The 19,718-nt window shown below is 51.2% G+C and overlaps 1 protein-coding gene across 1 annotated transcript in view; it reads right to left on the bottom strand.

Moving 5' to 3' along the window:
- Nucleotides 1-19,718, bottom strand: part of Capn2 (calpain 2) — a 48,574-nt gene that overhangs the window by 21,122 nt on the left and 7,734 nt on the right. The window contains exons 3-5 of the mRNA XM_055609705.1: nucleotides 2,456-2,574; nucleotides 1,814-1,947; nucleotides 596-764 (exon numbers count right to left, since the gene is read on the bottom strand). Of these exons, the coding sequence (XP_055465680.1) occupies nucleotides 596-764; nucleotides 1,814-1,947; nucleotides 2,456-2,574 (422 nt within the window). The remainder of the gene's footprint in view (nucleotides 1-595; nucleotides 765-1,813; nucleotides 1,948-2,455; nucleotides 2,575-19,718) is intronic.

Genomic DNA, 19,718 nt, shown 5'->3' on the forward strand with positions numbered 1-19,718 from the left:
CACACACACACACACACACACACACACACACACACACACACACACACACACACACACACACTCTTAAGCCATCTCCTGGTTGTGGAGGGCGAGGGACTCACCTTCAAGACAAGAGTCTGTGGGGGGACCTAACGCGACAGACACCAACCTAAATATGTGGCCAAGATGCTCTGATTCCTCACCCATACCCCGCCCAGCTCAGTTGTGAGTTCTTTATCTCTAGCCTCACTCCAGAATCCACATATTCGGTTGCCAACTCCTTAAAGTCCCTCCTTTCCCCTCTTTTGGCCATAGCCTGGGGAAGCTCCTGGGGCCTGCACCATGTCCACTTCCGATCTCCCTGGTGAGGTTTGCCTGCAAAGCTAGTTGGGAGAAACAGCTCCTTCTGGTACTTTCTAGACTCTTTTCCTGGACCCATGAACACTGGGACAGAGTGAGGAGAGGCTTCAGGGATGGAGGCACCATGACTATGTCAAACGCACCCTTAGATGGCTAATGCCTAGCGACCCTGGGCTTCAGCAGGGTGGTTACAGGGTGGAGAAGGGTTCTGGGCTCTGGCAGACTGCCGTGCTTGGAGAGGGTGGTCGGGACTTACGTCTATGGAGCAGCCAAGCAGAGAGCCTTTCTGCAGAGCCTTCTGGATGATCTTGAATAAGTTGGGAGGAGGCTTCCTCAGCTCGTACCACTCAGCAATGCCTCCCGTGAAGTCCTCAAAGCCCTCAGTGGTGGCGCCGCCCGAGAGTGCTTCGTAGCACCCATTGATCCTGAAGGAGGCAGATTTGTGCTGCCACTCTCTGCCTTGGTGCCGCCAACCATGCGCCCTCATCCCTGAGAGCGCCATCTCACTCCAACTCGGATCCGCTCCCCCTTCGTGGGAGCTCATGGGGGCCTCTGCTTTCATTCTGCTTGTCTTTGTCCCCAACTTGGGAAGGGAAGGCCCAGGAAGGTAAGGCACTAGCTCCCTACTCACTTTCCCCCTGTGGTTCTGCATTAGAAGTTGTACAGAACCCGGGGGCTGGAAGGACTAAGTGACAATCTAACCCACTCTGGTGTCAACTCTGCCCCTGACACAGAGAGAGGTCCCCTAACTGGCTGTTTGAAAGTCAGTGCTTAAAGGGCCATTACAGTGAGGAACCCAGCTTTCCCGAAGAGCACATAGCGGTTCCAGTGGTCACTCCTGCAGGCTTCTCCCTCAGTCCTTGAGCTCTAGGCTCCAAGTTCTCTTGGCTGAGGAAATGAAGCCTCCCCTTCCTTTCTAGCCTAGGGCTGTGGGGATCCACCAGCTCCCGTCTTAAGGCAGGAGTCCACCCGGTGGAGGTCCCCTCTGCAGAGGGCTGACATCCTGGGGGGACCCAGCACAACTCTGAGCAAGCTGGGTTAAGCCTGGCTAGGACTGGAACCGGGAAACCATTCTTAGCAGCCACATGACTTGTCCGAGATGAGTTCCTACCATCTCCCTACCTCAGCAATAGGTAGTTTTGCCTGTTGGCAAAGCTTTTTGCTCTTTTCAGTTGATGAAATGCAATGGGACCCCACCAAAGAAGCAGGGCTCCTTCTCAAGGCCAGAGCACCCAGCCCCAGAATGTTCCAGTCCACTTGCTCAAAAACAGCCATGACTGTCCTGTATCAGTACATCATGTGATCAGGCATGGTGCCCACAGTACCTCCTTGAATTAAGAGCCCGATTTGGGCCAAAGTCATCCTTTTATAGAACGGAACTTCTACTCAAAACAGTCCCCAAATAGCTCCTGCTGTTTCGGAGTCCAGGGCAGCAGGGGCAGGATAGGGTGTGGGGAAGGGTGTGGCTACTTACTTGGCATAGGCCTTCTCCAGCAGGGCACTCCAGAACTCGCTCCTCTCTGCTGAGTGCACAAAGAGCAGCTCCCCGTCCTTAGTGGGCAGCCTGTCGTCCACCACCACCTCCACCCATTCGCCATATTGCCAGAACTGCAGGCAAGGGGGAAAGAGCAGGTGGCGCTGGGATTCTGAGCCTTGGCTTCATCCGGCTCTCTCCCGCCCAGCCCCTTGTTGTAGGTTCCCATGATGCTCTTCAGTGTTCTATGTCAGGCATGCCCCTCATCAAGCAAGAGGACAGTGGAGCTTGTCTGTGTCTCCAAGGCCACACATAGCTGTTTTTAAAATAGCATCTCTCATTTCATCACAAAAAAAGCAAGTTTTTTAACCTTTTATCTCAAACCTCAAACTTATAAAAAAAACAACTTGGGGATTACTACCTGTACCCCAGTATCTACTTCCATGGACACCCCCACCCACAGCTGTCAGGCATTCTGATGGGACTCCACGTCTTGGGCAGGTTGGGAAAATCTTGTCTTTCTCTTCCAGCATCCTTTGCAAACCAGCAGGAACTGAGGAGCTGAAGAGTCAACCAAGCTGGAGAACCCTGCTGAGCCCCTGAGCCTGGGTGAGGAGGTGCCTCAGCCAGCAATTAAGTTACCTGAAAGTGGAAGATGCCTGCGTAGTTTTCCTGGAAGCTCTGATCTAGAGGCACAACCCGAGCTAGGATTTCTTCATTCAAGGTGAGGGAGGCAATGGCAGCCAGCAGCCAGCAGTCCCCTGAGAACACAAAGCCAAAAGCTCTGGTCAGGTCTTAGGCCCTGGAGGATGTTGTCTTGTTCCTGCGGCTCAGTGCTTGAAACCTAGCATTACCCTTGAGGGGATGGAATGGTGTTTCAGACATTCCTCATTTGAGGGATAGGTCACGTGGTCTGGTGGATATTTTGATGGACCTGCTGCAGAAGAAATCATGTTGGGTGGATGGCTGGTTATAAGAAGAGAGGCTCACTCTCTGAGAAACTCAGAACCCTGTGGTGGCTGAACTGTGTCCTTGGAGCCCGCCCAGCTCTGTCTGACACACAGGAGCTGTGACCATTTATGGATGAATGAACTTGACCAGGCAACAGAGGCTTCAATAAGGAGGTTTCCTTTCTTTTTTAAAATATCCTTTTAAAAAATTATTTTATGTATAGGAGTGCTCTACCTGCATGTACACCTGCATGCCAGAAGAGGGCATCAGATTACATTATAGATGGTTGTGAGCCACCATGTGATTGCTGGACTTGAACTCAGAACCTCTAGAAAAGCAGTTAGTGCTTTTAACCACTGAGCCATCTCTCCAGCACCCTTTAGGGAGGTTTTCCAGGGGAGTTTGAATGAGGAAGAAAATGCAGCAGTTGAAGGGAAGAAGCTGAACACTGCACATCTCTTAGGAGAGGGATTCGGAGACAAGGAAGGAGACGCCAGCAGGCGGCGTGAGCACCGGAGTATGCAGCAATGCAGACAGGACAGCCATGAGCCAGTATGCATGAGCCTGTACTCCCTGGGGGTTCCTGGAGTAGAAGCAGAGCTCATTTCTGACATGTGGACACAGAAGGGACTGGACAGGTAGAGGGACAACCAGATGAAGCTCTCTGAGCCTCAGGCACATCCTTTGTGAAGGAGAACATATGTTTAAAGCCTGCAGTCCTCACTGGTGCCCATGGCAGGAGCTTTGTGTAGTGAGCCCAGTGACCATTTCCCAAAGGTACAAATAACCCAGCCCAGCACCAGCTCAGGACAGTTTGTAGACAGGGGCACACTGCTCACAAAACACCAACAAAGGGGGAATTGGGAAGAGAATGAAGATGTTTACTGCAGTGAAAGTTTCCACAGCGGCTGTAGGGAATAGTTTGGTTGTGAGAAATACTGGCTGCATTGATGGAGTTCTGGGTTCCCGTGGGCTATGACCAAATGCTGATGAAACCTCAGCTGGATGGTCCCTCTGACAGGACTGCAGTCAGCTCCTGGGGGCCTGGATAGGCTGAGATAAATGGTCGCAGTGAGTGGTGAGTTGCTTCTGAAATAGGGTGGGTGGCGGAGATCTTGTGGTTTTCCACTCACAGCCATTTGTCCTAGTGACACCAGTGCCTTCCTGTGACTCTGTCTCCAAGGTCCAGCCGCCACAGCTCTGTCCCCAGTTCCAGAAGAGAATGTGAACAATGGGACATTGCCTGACTTCAATGGAAGGCTCAGGAACAAGGCGTAATGGCCCCAGTTGAACTCTGGGTCGGGCAGGCGGCCTCCCCTGCATTGCGCCTATAAAGGTGTAGGTCTGACACCATCCTGCCTCCATGAAACTCCGCCAGTGCTGATGAAGAAAGGCTGAGAGATGCAGGAGAAGGCAGGTCCCTGAATCAAGCTGGACCTGGCTTGGAAGTTTTTCCATCACACGGACTGATCATTCGGTTCCTTACCCGGTGCCCTGGGCTGCAAGTTTCTGCTGCTTCACTGCTAGGGGAAGGTGGACAAGAGCCAGTACTTACTCAGGCCTTCCAGAATGACGCCCACCGCTCTGGGAGATTTGAAGATTTTGTTACTTCACAACAGTACAGTGTGACCTCTGTCCCTCAGTCAAAGCTGAGAGTAACAGAGCTTGGAGTGCCCCGTCCACAGTCTAGCAGCTGCAGCCCCGAGTTTTAAAGGAAGGACTTCATTGGCAACCCTTTAGGTCAGTGAGGCCACTATCCAGCCCAAACTGGAGGCTCTCTGGCACGCTGAGGCTAGGGAGCCTGGGGAAATTTGGCATTGAGTCTTTTTTAGCTCTGGCTATTGGTTTACGCTGAGGATTGGAAGGGCTGATCTATCTGGGGGTGGCTTTTCCCATCTAGTTCCCGGTGGTGCCTTGGGAGGACCTGTGGACTCAGTGGCCAAAAAGACCTTCCAGTTTTTCTGAGATCTGCATGCTCACATTGGAGCTCGAACTCTCCAGGATTGGTTCACCAGGCACCCGCTGCTCCTGGGGTGGTAGAAGCCCCCTTTCGTAGCATCTCTCCTCTTCTTTAAGGCCTCTTTGGGAGCTTGGCAGTGCTTGTGCTAGCTCTCCCTGAACTTATTTGATTTTCTAGGACTCATGCAAACTGCGAAGATTTGAGTCTGTCCACAACACGTGGAGGAAGAAAGCTTGGTGGGGGGGGGGGGGGGGGCCCACCGTAAGCAGTCAGGGTTGAGCCAGGAACTTCCATGGTTCCTATGTCATGTCCCATCAAATCCTGAGCATCCGCTTAGGGGCATGCCTGGTACTGTCTGAGCTTGTCAGCGACCATCTTGATATTCTCCCTCCCGATTCCCTCAGCCCCAGTGCACATGGAGACACGAACATGCGTGCAGAGCCGCTCCTTTATAATCTCAAGAGGCCCCTGAAGACCAGTGCGCTATTCGGGGAACAATGACTGAATGCATGGAAGGCTGGCTTTGGAAAGTGACACTTATTTGTAGCTCACATATCTATCTACATCACTGGCCAGATTAGGTCGGCAAAGCCGTGTCACATTACCACCAACAGTCCTTGAGTGCTCTTGCCATATCCTGGAAATCAGTAGACGTGCTTTGTGGCTTCTAGTTTTTCCCCTTCTTGTCCCAGAAGCACATGTCTAGCTTGGCCAGGTAGGAATTAGGCCTCTCCTCCACCTGCCTTTGGAGAGAGCTGCTTTCCTCATCACTTGCTATGCAGTTTCCTCTGAGAGGGTCATGATCCTAGAGGGCTCCCTGGTGATGAAAGAGTGGCTCCAGCCTGAGATAGGCTTAGCTCAAGTGTCATGGAAGGGGCACAGCCCAGACACCTCCACCTCTAGTCTGCGTTCTTCCTACCAGCAGGAGATTAAAAACTAACAGGCACCTCACATTTAGGCAATACTTTGAAGCTGACAAAGAATATTCTACATTTTATAGGATCCTTTCATTGCACTCACGCCATGTTTATCATTATTCTTATCATCAAAGGCCAGCAAGTCGACGGAGTAGATGCTTGGCAGGTCTTGCAAACGCAGCCTCAGAGTCCAAACCCTGGGATGTTTCTTCATTTTGTTTTCTTGAGACAAGGTCCCGATAGGAGCTCCTGACAAGCTATAAATCTCTCAATGCAACTTGATACGTAGACCAGGCTGGTCTTGAAATCACAGAGCTCTGCCTGCCTCTGCCTCCCTAGTGCTGTAATTAAAGGTATGGGCTATCATGCCCAGCCAAATCTTGGGTTTTGTTTTACAAAATAACATGATAGTAATTTCTTTTGACCAAGAGTATCCAGTTTCCAGGAGAAACACTCAACTTGCAAACTCAAATTTGACACAATGGTAGAACACACCAACAGTGCTCTCAAGCCGTGCATTTAAATAACTTAACATATTGATTCATCGTCTTAGTCACCATCCTACTGCTGCGAAGAGACACGGTGACCAAGCATCTCTTGTGAAAGAAAGCCTTTAAGTGGGGCTGGCTTACAGTTTCAGAGGTTACTCCATTATCATCATGGCAGGGAGCATGGTGGAGCACATGGCACTGGAGCAGTACCCAGGCTGAGAGAGAGAATGACCCTGGGCTTGGCTTGGGCTTTTGAAACCTCAAAGCCCACCTCTACTGACACACTTCCTCCATCAAGGCCACACCTACTCCAACAAGGCTACGCCTCCTAATTTTTCTAATCCTTTCAAATAGTGCCACTCCCTGGTGACTGTGCATTCAAATAGAGTCTGCATTATTATGCAAACTACCACATGTATGAAATATTCAAAGCTATAAATCTCCTCAATGCAAGTTATTTCGAGACACCATGGAAGTTTATCATTACACAGCCAACCCAATGACACTGAGATCATAGCCAAGGCAAGAAGAAACTAATGATGTGCATTTTGGGTTTGTTGGTGGTGATGTGTTGAAACAAGGTCTCACTGTGAGGTATAGGGTAGCCAAAAACTCAAAAATTCTCCTGCCCCAGACTTCTATGGGCTGGAATTACAGGTGTGCTCCCAACACATCTTATAGTCAGACATTCAATTTTTCTAATTCTGGAGTCCAGTGAGGGAGCCTGAGAGGCAGAAGAAAGAATATGTTGTTATTGTTTCTTTTTAACATGAGAGAAACACTTGACATCCCGTCTCATGTTTGATTCCTTCACATTCTCCCTCATCCCAATCAGCAGAATATTTTGAAACAGGCTGGAAAGTTCCATTACTCAATTTTTAAAAATCACTGATTTGTGTAAGCTTGCTTGGCATCAGCCTTCATGCAGTGATTGTGCAGCTGACGCGCCCAAAGGCTTGCTGTGCGCCAGGCCTATGTAGGCATTTGCATATACTGTCACGGTATCATGCCCTTTCTTGGTCACCACACAGTGCAGGGTAAATATCCGCATCCCGTTTCACGGCTGAAACCGGTTTTAGTGGCTGCAGTCCCAGCTACTGCACACCCACCTAACCCCTTCACGTCCTGCTTTGCAGCCAGGCTGCTGCCTCTTCCGGGTTCATCCAGTTCAAAGGCTGGCGTCGGGAGACGTTAGTCCCTGAGAGGTGACCCGGGGATGTCTCAGGACCTGCACGGTGCTCCCTCCACCGGTAAGCCCCATTCCCATGGGGAGCTTTCTCCCCAGGAGGCCCCATCATACAACGTTATCAACCGTGGCTCCTCCTCAGTCCTACCCATTCTTGATCTTCCCCACCAAGGTCAGTCATAAAATTCCCCACATTTTATGGAAGCACTTCCCTTCTGGATAATCCTGATGACTTGTTCCTGGACAGGTGCCCTAGCTGGAGATGTCCCCGGGCCCCCTCTCAGCAGAACCCGCTTGGGGCACTGACAGTCTGGGCTGGTAACACGTCAGCTGGCTAGTTTGGGAGTGGTCTCATAACTGGATTAACTCAAATGCAACAAAGGGACGTGACTAATCTACTGTGGCTCCAGGTATGCCCTAAAGAGTGTCTTCAGGCACCAGAGGTGATGGCCCCTAGATGTGGCCACATGGCTGCAGCTTGAAAAAAAATGCAGATTTTAACCTGCACCTGTAAGAGACTCCGTCTCAAAGCGGTGGTCCTCACTGGCTCTGCTCTCCAGCCACGCAGGAAGACACTGGTGGAAGGGAGGGTGACATGGCCACTCAGAGCCTGGCTTTCCCACTCTGGGGGAAAGAACTGTCTCTTTGTGCTATACCTTGAATTACCCAAACTCCTGTCTTCCTTTCCTGGTAGTCGTGGCTGCTGTTACACATGTGCTTTATTTCTTTCGGACCATTTTTGGGTCCCCAAATAACTCAACTTATCCCAACATGGAAACGCTTGTCTCTGGAGCCTGAGATGTGGACTGTGGTGAGCTGAGGTTAAGAGCCTGCTCAATACCCTCTGCTTGCCTCCAATTTGTTCTCTGCTTAGAAGCCCCCTGGCCAGTAGACCCAGGCAGAGACTATGGCTGCTGGTGCGGAGGACTGGAAGACCAGAGGCCAGGGTGTGTTTTCCCTGGTTCCTCTGATGGCGGCTCCCTCATGGCGACACTGTACAGGGCCCATTCTGGGTTCTAGAGTTCTAGCAATGGTCCCCAAGCTCCAGGTGGAGATCCAGAGAAGAAACCCGGAATTGTTGTCCAGCTGTTGCGTTTTACTCCTAATGGTAAGTTGTACAGGAGCCTGACTGCTGGGCTGAAGCAATGGATCTACCCTTTCTTTTTTTTTAAGTAGCCCATATTCTCAGCTACAAAGATTCGTTATCATAAAGATGTCTTTTCCTCTTAAATTGGTCTATAAACAATGTGATCCCAGTAAAAATAGCAAAAGAGTTTGAAGAATTGGAACCTCGCCATTGACACTTAAATTTACAGGGAAAATTAAATATGGCCACATCCGGGAAATAAAGGCCCAGAGGAACGTGCGCCTGTAGCTCTAGCACGTGGGAAGGGGGTGACAAGCGTTCCGCAGGCCATTGGACTCATGCCCACCACGTGGTCCACACCATGCTGCCTTTCCTCCTAAGCAACAGAGCTAAGTGACAAAGTGACGGTGGATCAAAAGATCTGAAACCACGAGCTAAGAATGGGCTGTGAGATGGCTCACCGGGCAAAGGCTCCTAAGATCTCGGTTTGATCCCCAGAAGGAGAAAACGGACTCCTGCAAGTTGTCCTCTGACCTCCCCACTCGTGGGCCCCCCCACACACAAAAACACATTAAAAAAAAGAATAAATGATGAATGGTTTGATATTCCTATATAAACAATCATCATGCAACTTAAGTTCATATTTACAAATATGTAAACATTTATAATTATGATAAACTATCCACTTATATAATTTTTCTCTTAGTTATATATTTATATATTCATATATTTTATAATATGGCAGTATTTAACATATTTAGCATATTTAATATCTGTGAAAATTCTAGAGAAGAAAGTGGGAGAACTGGCTAATTGTAATCTAGGAGCCATGAAATTTTAAAATCGTAAGTTAAGAATATTTAAATCTAAAATAACAAATTTAGCTACCTCAAAGTAAAGGAATTATGTGGCAAAAGTCACAATAAGTAAAATAACGAAAATATTAAAAACATGAAAAATAAATGCATTCAGAGCTCACATTTCTTTAGTATATAAAGAGTTGAAGGCCAAGCTTCCTAGGAAAATGAAGCTACGGTTAAAGAAAAAGGAGAAATTGATGTGTGTGTTCATGCACGTGCATAAATGTTCACAGGAGGCTGTCTGCCCCTGTGTGTGTTTGCATGTTCACATGTGTGTGTGTTGTGGACATACACACGAGCAGGAGACCGTGCGTGTGTGTGCATGTGTGTGTGTGTGTGTGTGTGCAGTTCAGTTTCAGCAGTTGTTCCTCAGGGCCGTCCACTCTGCTTCTTGAGACAGGGTTTCTCCGTGGCCTGCTTAGGCTGGGCTGGCTGGCCAGGGAGCCCAGAGACCCTCAGCGCAGGCCCGCCTGCGACAGTGAGGTGCGTCTGACAGCGCCCGTGCTTTTCTCTCTGGACTAGGGCACCTTCTTCCTCCCGGTTCTTTCTCTCTGTTAAGACAGGATCTCAGTCTGTAAGACTGTAGCTCAGGCTGCCCTAGAACTCACTAATAGCCTAGGCTGGCCTCAAATTCACAGCAGTCCTCCTGCCTCAGCCCCCCAAGTACAGAGATTGCAGGTGCCTATAAGCTGGCTCTGGGCCGCATTTCCCTTAGAGCTGCTTGCTTTTCCTTAAAGTTTTACACTGTCTACATTTACACTGTTGTCTGTGTACCCTGGGAATGGGGAGAGGCGCATGTCAATAGAAATAAAAACTCTGCGTTGGCCACTGTACAACTGAGACCTAACAGCTCTGCTCTGCCTTTCTTGCCCCAGGATTTACGCTGGCTTCTGTCCAGCATCCTGGGTGTGAGCAGGAACAAGGGTCAGAGAGGGGTCAGTGTAGCACTTATCACTCATGAGAGTCCCCCAGGCTGTGCCTCCCCAGGGTGGGAGCTGGCAGCCGCTGAGCATGTCCACGGTTAGCCCAGAGGTTACGGAGCCGCCTGTGACCACTGTCCACAGAATGCCAATCCTGTCGCCTAGGCTGCCCCACATTGGTCAGTCAGACATCCTTCGGGAAGACGCTAAGACTGCACAGCCCGGGCTGCAGGGTCCAGTCTGCTCCCACTTCTGTGATAAAGGACGGATCCTCTCGCTCCAAACAGAGAGACCAGACTTGAGCTCACACATGCCTATGGAGAGGGAAGCTTCGGACTATAAAACTCCGAGGTTCAATGACTTACAATTTGAGGAAGGTCGGGGAGGCAGGGTTCTGGAGTCTAGAGGCAGCACTGAAAGGAACTCACTGGGCCAGGGGAGTGGCTGAGGTCTCACAGCCACCTGGGGAAAGGGGGGAGAAATGCCCTCTTCCTCTGGTGCGGTCCTCCAGGGTTCCTGTCCAGGGTGTGTTTTGCTGCAGGCAGAGTACATTCCTCTTCCCTCTTCCGTCAGAAACCTGGCCTACCCGGTTCTGTTTCTCGTTTTTCACTCCTGCTGGCATGTTCCACATACCTGTTTGTTTTAGAGCACCAGCAGGCACCATCAGCCTCAACTCCACCCTCCCAAGGCTCCTCAGGCTCTCCCTTCCTGTGGCCTTTCCTTCCCTGGGTGTGACCCACCCTTCTTGCATTGTCTCAGGCACCACTCTGTCCCACCTGCTGGTAGGAGGCAAACGAAATGGACATGACAGCTGCCCACTGAGCTCATGACCTGAGAACCTTGGACACCAATGGCAGAGGGGCAGCGGTCACCTTGGGCAGGGGCACTGGACCAGCCTGGGTCGTGAAGAAGCTAAGCAATAGAGGCCCAGGAGGCAGGTGGATCCTCCAACTGTGACCAGGATCCTCCATCTGGGTCCTGATGCTGCCACTTAATTTTGGGTGGACTTTGCTTTCTTTGTTTTCGTCATGTGCAAGCCTTAGCCACCTTAGGCAGTTTAGTCCTGGGAGGTATGAAGCTGGCAGAGGGGGTTGGGGAGGATGGGGAGGGGTTGTAACTGAGGTGGGAATCAGGGGGGAGGGGACAGTGGTGTGCTGAGCTCTGTCTCATTTTTCTGGCTGAGCCCTTGGCAGTGCTTCCAACGCTGGAGAAAGTGCTGGTGTCCAAATGAAAGGAAAGCCTCAGTGAGGTCAAGGTCAGCACTGAGGTCAAGGTCAGCACTGAGGTCAAAGCCATGGTTGCACAATTGCTTAAGAGCCAAGAGTGACTTCTATAGAGAAAGTCCCATGTCCCCAAACCCCCTAACCCCGACCAAGTTTTCAGGGGAACCTGAGTTCCTCTTTATTCCTTGTAGAGCTGGGCACTGGACCTGAGAATTACGAGCTCTTTGGGGTCCCTTCTCTGCTTGGTCCCCTGACACAAGGCTGCAAGGCTCTCAGGAGCCAGTCTGTTTCCTAAGCCCTTCCGGAGCAGGGTTGTGCTATCAGTTTCTTTTCCTGATGTCCTCACCGTGGGCTCTCCCAGAGACTCCTGCCTAGGTAGACTAGCGTCTGCTTCTTCACTTATCTATTCTTCATCTATTCAGCGATAACTCTCTTTAGCCTGAGGCACGTGAGGAGGTCTTTAAGTCATTTTTATATGAGGACCCTCGGGGTCTCTCCAAATTCAGACTTTCTCTCCCCCATTTTAATTTGCTTGGCCAAAGCCAGTTAGAGCTGGAGTTTGGGCTTTTCCACACCTTGGAGACTCACTCAGTCTACCTGGATGAGAAGGCTAATTGTCTCCAGTTGCTCTGGCCCTAAGAACAGCCCTAGACCCCACAGCCTTCCCTCTACACCCAAGTCTGCAGACAGGTCCCTGTTGGCACACGCTGTGCCAGACCCTCCCTTAGGACAGGTCTTATGAATGGTTCCTTTAAGCTTTGAGGCCCTCTTCTGAAAAGATAGATTCATTCAGGGCCATGTCAGTAAATTTCCAGAGCTGGGCCCCGGTCTCTACACCCTGTCCAGGCCAGGGTCACCTGCGCTGCTGCGGGGAATGTCTGAGCCCGGGTTACTCATATTTGCAGGCGCTGTCGAGGTTACTAAAGGGACCATGGAACCTTTGTTGGGTGTTTTCTCTTTCATTTCCTTCAGACATCAACATCTTTCCTTCCCAAACAGGAAATGAAGCAGAGTGGGGAAACACTCCAGGGGACCCAGGACATGCTGGGTCTGGCACTGTTTTGTCACATCAGAGGGCAAAAGCCTGTGGATACAGTCTGGCTACCCACGGCTTCAGCCTTGTGTCAACATGGGTATGGGTGAGTTAGAGGACCAGGGAAGGAAGATACCCATCATTCATAAACTTCAAACCCAGGCTAAGGTGGTGTGTGTAAGCTCGGGGGGGAGAGGGAGGAGCAGGACACAACCCAGCCAGCTGCATCCCTCAGATATCTCAGTTCCCCTCACAGGTTTCTATAGTTATCTTTCCCATTTGAGGGCAGTATCATCCTCTTCTACCTCCAGTAGGTGTGGAGTAGGTTTGGGTTCTGAACTGTCCCTGGGAGATTGAGACCGAGGCTCCTTCTTACCCCTGCACCTTCTGACACCAGCCTGTCCCGGCTTGGCAGCCCTCCAGGCGCAGCAAAGCTCCTGCATTCTAGCTACACCAGCTGACTAAGTCTCCAGGGGTCTGAGAAAACCAACAAACCCAAGAGATGCCATCTTCAGGACGCCCAGGACATCTAGCCACAGTGGGTCACAGGGTTCCCTGGACCGGAGATGCATTCCCACACACTTCTGATGTGTGCTTTAGAGTGGATGTAGAGCTGGGAACCCGAGAAAACAAGTCAATAGGCCTGACAGAAACTCAGAAAAGAGTCCTCCCCGCCTCCTCCTTTGTGAGGCTCCTCCCAATACTGGTGGGAAGCCTGGTGCTCCTCTCCCACGCGCTCAGATATCCCAACAATGCTGAGCCCTCCAGCATGCTGGCCCTGGCTGCAGTTAAACTGCCACGATGCTGGAGGTGTGTGGCTCTATCTTTGGCACTCACCAGCCATCACTGCCACCCATCTGGGGATCCTTTTTGCTGGCCTCCTCAGCACCACAGGTTCCCAGTGTAGCATTCTGTGGCCTGGCGCCTGAGACATTACAGTGCTTTAGGCTTCCATAGCTTTCCCTTCACTCCTCTGCTGGTGGTTCCAACTGAGGCGTTCCCATCCTCCCCACACTGGGAACGTTCTCGACGCTGGCAGCTGAGGGGGTACCCCTGGCAAGTGGTGGACAGAGGCCCAGGATGCTGATGACCATGCAGGAACCCTGACTGAAGGGCTCTCCAGCAGGCCTAAGCGTTGCAGGCAGGTCTTGCCCACCCCCTTCCTTCTCCCTTGCTAAACAGATTACATTCCTAAACAGATTACATCCCTAAGCTCTATTCCCTTATTTGGCCACTGACTCAATCCTGAGACTAAACACCAGGGTCCGACAATCACTATTTGGCTCTATTGGTTAACCTGTCCAGTCAGAACTTAATTCATCCTAGCACAGACTCCCCATTTTTCTCTTTAAAAACCCAGTCCTGCAAAACCCACCTGCTACAGCTGCTGCTGCTGCTTGCTGTTTGCCTTTGCCTGATCCAGAGGCAGCCCCCCACCCCTCACCCCCACCAGGGTAATAAATCTACTTTGTGCTGAGAATTTGGTTTCTGGGTGTGCCCTATACAGACTCTGAACGGGCCCCCAACCCCTTCACAGACCATGAAGAATTCTCTGCCCCAAATGTCAAGAATGGCACCTAGGAGAAAGCCTGCTTCCAGTCCTGTTGGTTTCATGGCTCACTCCTGTGGGGGCTCCTTTTCTCCCCTCACTTGATAACAGCTGGATGAACGATGAAGACTATGGAAGCAGCTCCCAGCTCCACCTCTTCCTTCAGCGTTACTTTCAGTGTCCAGTCCACCTGACACCTTGTCGGGGGAGTGACAGGGTGCTCACCTGTCCTAGCCAGCCCAGGGAGAGGCGTGACTCCCAGTTCTCAGACAGCCGCGGTTCTCAGCTTTAAAAAGGATGAGAAGGAATGACCCTAAGGACAGCGCAGGGCCCCCCTGGAGCTAGCTGTGTGGTTTTCTCTGGAGGAAACACCCAGCCCAGAGCCAGGCCTGCGACAGGGTGATGATAAGTCCCTCTGGGCCTTCCCTTCTGTTACTCATTCCGCAGCCTGGCAGCAAGCCAGAAAAGGCTTCCCCAAATGGGAGTTCCCAACAGATGTGCAATCCTATCATTTCCATCAGCCTTGGGGCAGAGGGTGGGGGGAGCCCGTGTTGTACCCCAACCCTGCCTCATCAACACAAGGTCTCCAGTCTCTTGTGCAAAAGACCCCAAATGTATCCCCTGTCTTTCTCCTGCTGTGGGGAGGCCCTTGTGGGGGCGGGGGGTGGGACGAGGCTGCAGGGAGGGGCTTTTGTCACACTTTCATACTCTGGAGTGTCACCAGGAAGCCCGAAGAGCCTCCTTCCTTCCTCAGTTGTCCTGGAATAAGAGAGCTTTACACGGCTGTTCCCTGCAGCCCCGACCCTCATGGGCCACGCCCAGGTCTCTATCCGATGTAGGAATTTTCATCCCCTGCTACTCAGGCAGGGTAGCTCCTCATCTCCGTGGCTTCCTCTGCATCCTCCTCTGCCGCAGGCCTCTTCCCATCAGGCCTCTTCCCATCAGGCAGCCCAACCCACCCTTCCCCGGATCACAGCCTCCCACACCCACAGAAGGGGGCGGGGCTTTTCCACCGAGGTTCCTACTGTCCAGCAGTACTCCTTCCTCCCCTCCTGCAGGACCCAGAGGGAGGGAAAGGAGCTGAGCTGAGGCAACTAGCTGCTGGAGAAGCACCAGAGTGAAGGCTTGACAAGGAATGGTGATGGGGGGTGTTCTCACTCGTCTCCAGAGAGATGGGGGAACCCCCAGAGAGAGTCTCAGGTCTCAAGGGCACCTTAGCATCAGCGGTCTCAAGATGCCCTATTGTGTGGGAAAAGGAAAAAGGATTCAAATGCCCTCATGGTTTCCATTTCACAGAGGGGTAAGTGGAAACTGATGGTGAACGCACCCAGGGAGTTGGTGGCAAGCACAGGAGCCCAGGCTGTGTGACGCAACAGCCCTGCTGTGTGATGTAATAGCCCAGGCTGTGTGATGTAACAGCCAGGCGGTGTGATGTCATAGCCCTGCTGTGTGATGCAGGAGACCTGCTGTGTGATATAGTAGTCCAGGCTGTGTGATGTAATAGTCCTGACTGTGTGATGTCATAGCCCTGCTGTGTGATGTCATAGCCCTGCTGTGTGATACAGAAGCTCTGGTTGTGTGGCACTAATGGGCCTCTGGCTCTGAGGAGGAAACAGGAAGAAGTTGTGACCATTAGTACTCCAATGTGCTGGAGCAGAGGAATCTTAAACTTTCCCCAGTGCTGCATCCCTCTCTGACAATACCCTGGTCACCACGCTAAGTGCTGAGGCTGGTCCCAGCACTAAGTGCAATGCAGCCTTATCTGAGCCTACGCCCCTCAGGTACACTGTCCCTCTTGCCCACTGAGCCCTTGGAAGTCATTTCATCTCCACGATCGTTACACCCATTTTATGGAAGAGCACTCTGGCTGTTCAGAGTGACAGAGCTAAGGAGCTAGCCTCTACCAGTCTCTATCCAAGTCCTCCCTCTCACCCTGACGTTTTCAGATGCTCATTGACAGGTATGCCTTGCCTTGCTCTGATGTGAGGGTCAAGCCATGACAGAGAGTACAGGATGGATAGGAGGACCCCAAAGCCCGACCCTCTGCTGCAGTGTCCGCCACCGTAGTCACATTTAGTTGCATTTAAATAAGACCTACAAGGGCATTTCTTCTGCCAGTCACGACAGAACCTGCCTATAATCCCAGCACGTGGGAAACCGAGGCAGGAAGAGCTCTTTGGATTCAAGGCCAGCCTGAGTGAGACCTCATTTCACAAAACAAAACACCAAGTTCACTTCCTCAGTCACGCTCCTCATGTTCTGAGTGTCGCTTAGCCACAGGGCTGGAGGTTACCACACTGGGCAGCGCAGCTGGACAGCATCATCATGGCTAAGTGCGCTGTTGGGTCAGAGCTGGTCTACCCTGCCTCGCTGCACGCCTGCCTTCCGGCTACCTGGCTCACAGGCAAGCCAGAGAGAGGCAGCATGGACCATCTCTTCCTGGGGCTCATCAGCCACACAGGGGTGCGGCCAGGACCTCACTGGAGCGCACGGGACGTGCCGTCCTGACTGCTGGAGCCCTGGAGAGGAGCTTCCCTGGAGCTAATACTGTTGGGAGACTTTGGACTCTGTCCTCAAGCATAGTTGGGCTGACAAATTTTAAAATCACAGAGCGTTGCAAGTGTGGGCCTTAGGAAAATCTGACCCAACCTTTCCTTCTCAGACATGAGATGACTGAGGCCATACAGGGGTGTGGTGTAGCTCCGAGCTGCAGACAGCTGGTGGGAAGGTCAAGGGGGTACCCAGACAAACGCAAGGTCACATCCTGATCTGGAGACCTAGAACCCTGTCACCCTGCTGTCTGCAGGGCATGGGAGGGTTTCAAAGGAGAGTCCATGGGGCTGGAAGCTTGGATGGGGTCCACTCCCACAGCCAAGTACAGAGCTGGGTACCAGGTGAGGCTGTAGCCTAGCTTCTGATGGCCAAGGCTGGGGACAGCCAGGACAAGACAGGGCCTCAGGATGAAACAGCAGCTTAGCCCTTCACCTGAGCCCTGGTTATGCTGCCTTAGCTGCTGCAGGAAAACAGCTGGGAAGCTGACAGCAGCCTCAGGGGAGAGAACTGTGCAAGAGTGTTTGCAGCAGAAGGGAAGCTGTGGAAGCCATGACTCATAGATACTGAAGTGCTCTGGGTGGGGTCTCTCTGGGGGTGTGGCAGGGTAAGGGATGGGAGCTGCAGCTGGTAGTGAAGGTCTATGAAGAGAGAAGGATGGGTTGACTTTCTTCATTAAAGCCCACACCTGTTTTCTGGTCATTGTTTTTTGTTTTGTTTTGTTTTATTTTAACAGCAACATCATCATCATCACCACCATCATCTTATTATTAACTTAGTGTTTCTGAGATAAGGTCTTACAACATGGATCGGACTAGCCTGGCACCTCCTCCGTCCCCTGAATTCTGGAATTATAGGCATGCACCACCCTGCTCGGCATCTCCATACATTATGTTAAAAGGAGGCACTTGCAAATTCTAAGAGAAGAGCATCTTTAAGACTTCTCAACAAACACAAGAAAAAATGGAGACGCTGTCACAGTCAAGAGGTGCCCTGGGGGACACGAGTGATGCAATGTGGCATTCCGGAGAGACCCCAAACAGCAAAAGGCTGCTGGGTAAACCTGAGGATCCCCATGGTGTATGGACCTTAGGAGAACGCACTGATACTGGTTCATCAATGGTAGCAGACGTACCACACTCACGTGTGATGGTCATAAGACTGGAAACTAGTTCTGGGGCCTAGGACTCTCTGCACCGCCTGCTCGATTTTTCTGTAAATCTAAAGGTATTCTAATGGCACAAAGTTTACTAAAATGTAAAAAACATATTTTCTTTTCCTATTAAAAAGGTGAATTTAAAAATTCACATTTGGGATTCTAGACTGAACGGCTCACTCAGTGGCTAAGAACACCGGATGCCCTTTCAGAGAATATAGGTTAGATTCCAACACCTTCATGAAACCATGTAAACCTCTCCTGGCCTTCTTGAGCACTGCATGAACATGGCACGCACGCACACGCACACACACACACACACACACACCATGCAAGCATGCAGAAACCCACACACATTAAAAAGGGTGTGTGTGTGTGTGTGTGGTAATTTGCATTTTAAGCCAAGCATGGTGGCACACTTGTAATCTCAGCACTCGGGAGGCTGAGGCAGGAGGATTGTAAGTTTGAGGCTGGGATAAACACAGATTCTAAGCCTGGCTACATAGCAAAGCCCTCACAAACACATAAGTAAGAAGCCAGGCACGCTGGCACAGCCTGTAACCCAGCATCTAGGGCATAAAACAGCCCGGTGGCACAAACACACAATGATGATGATGATGATAACAACAACAATAATGACACATGCAGTTTTTTAAAAAGACAATAACTAGACAATGGCGTTGACTACTTTGGCAGTGGAAGCTAATCCATCCTCCTGTCTTTATACAACGTACTGAGCGGAGAACGGAGCCCAGCGTGAAGGTATCCAGTCAGTGGCCTGCCTGAGCTACACTGTGAGTTCCAGGCAATATCCTCCTTAATGATTTACTTTCTGACTTACAATCTCTCATCTTTTGAGTGTTCCAGACTTGGGCATGCCCTTGCCACTGTGGTACGCTCATGCTTGGATTCCAAGCTTTTCAAGGGACAAAGGTCCAGCTTCTAATCCAATTTATTTCTTCCCTGCTCCTTTTCTTTTCCCATTGTTGGGCTCCATTACCATCTGCATTCCCTTCAACTTCTTTAGGATCCTGCAGTGTGCTAACTCCTACTTCCTCCATCTCTGGGAAAAGCATATTTTCATTACAGATGTTCTTTGACCTACTGGGAAGACTAGAGTTAACTGCCACCTTGACAGGCTCTAGAATTGCTTAGAAGATGGGCCTCTGGGCATGCCTATGGGGGATGATCTTGATCCCATTAGTGGAGGTGGGAAGACCTGCCCCCTCTGGGTGTCACCATTCCCTTGTCGAAGTCCTGTGCTGTCTGGACAGCAGCCTGCATTCATCACTCTCTGTTCCTGATTGTGGACATGAGGTGACCATGGCCCACCGGCCACTCTGGCTTTCCCACCATGGACTGTATGCTTGAACTGTGAGCTAAAATAAACGCTCTCTTAAGCTGTATTTGTCGCTGGGTTCCTGGATGCCTGTTAGCAGCCAGGAAAAGAACAAAATCCAAAGTGTGGTTTGTGCAGAATATGTGTGCTCTTCACACCACTGTCAAGTTGAAAGGGCTACGTGGACTGTTTTAAGTTGTTAAGTTTGTATTCCCGTTATTACAGAAGGGGAAACTACAGCTCACGGAAGTTGGGTGGCCTGCCCAAGACCAGAAGGGCTACCAAGTGGTAGAAGGAGCCAAGCTGGAAACTCCACCTTCAGCGGCATGGTTCCCACTGAGCTGGCTCCCTGCTGCCTCTCTGATGAGGGAAATCCTAGGAGGCCATAGAGAAGGGCACCCTGTGGATAAACACCTCCTGGTGGTTGTTCTGGGAGCCAAATGAAGGTGGAGGTCGAGCAGCCCACTTCAAGGGCCCAGAGAGCTCAGGTCTGCTGTTTAAACAGCTGTGTCAGCATGGGGGGTGAGGAGAACCTTACACTCTCCCCTGGGTGCCAGAGGCACGTTGGGCACAGGCTCCAACACCATCAGCAGCAGTTACAGAGTGTCTGGCTGAGGCCCAGCCTTTCATTGCCACTTACCCAGGCTCACTGGGCCAGTGAATGCATTTGTAGTAGGAGGCAC

The sequence above is a fragment of the Psammomys obesus genome, unplaced genomic scaffold (genome assembly GCF_907164565.1).
Source record: "Psammomys obesus unplaced genomic scaffold, mPsaObe1.curated_primary_1811, whole genome shotgun sequence".
NCBI classification, from domain to species: Eukaryota; Metazoa; Chordata; class Mammalia; order Rodentia; family Muridae; genus Psammomys; species Psammomys obesus.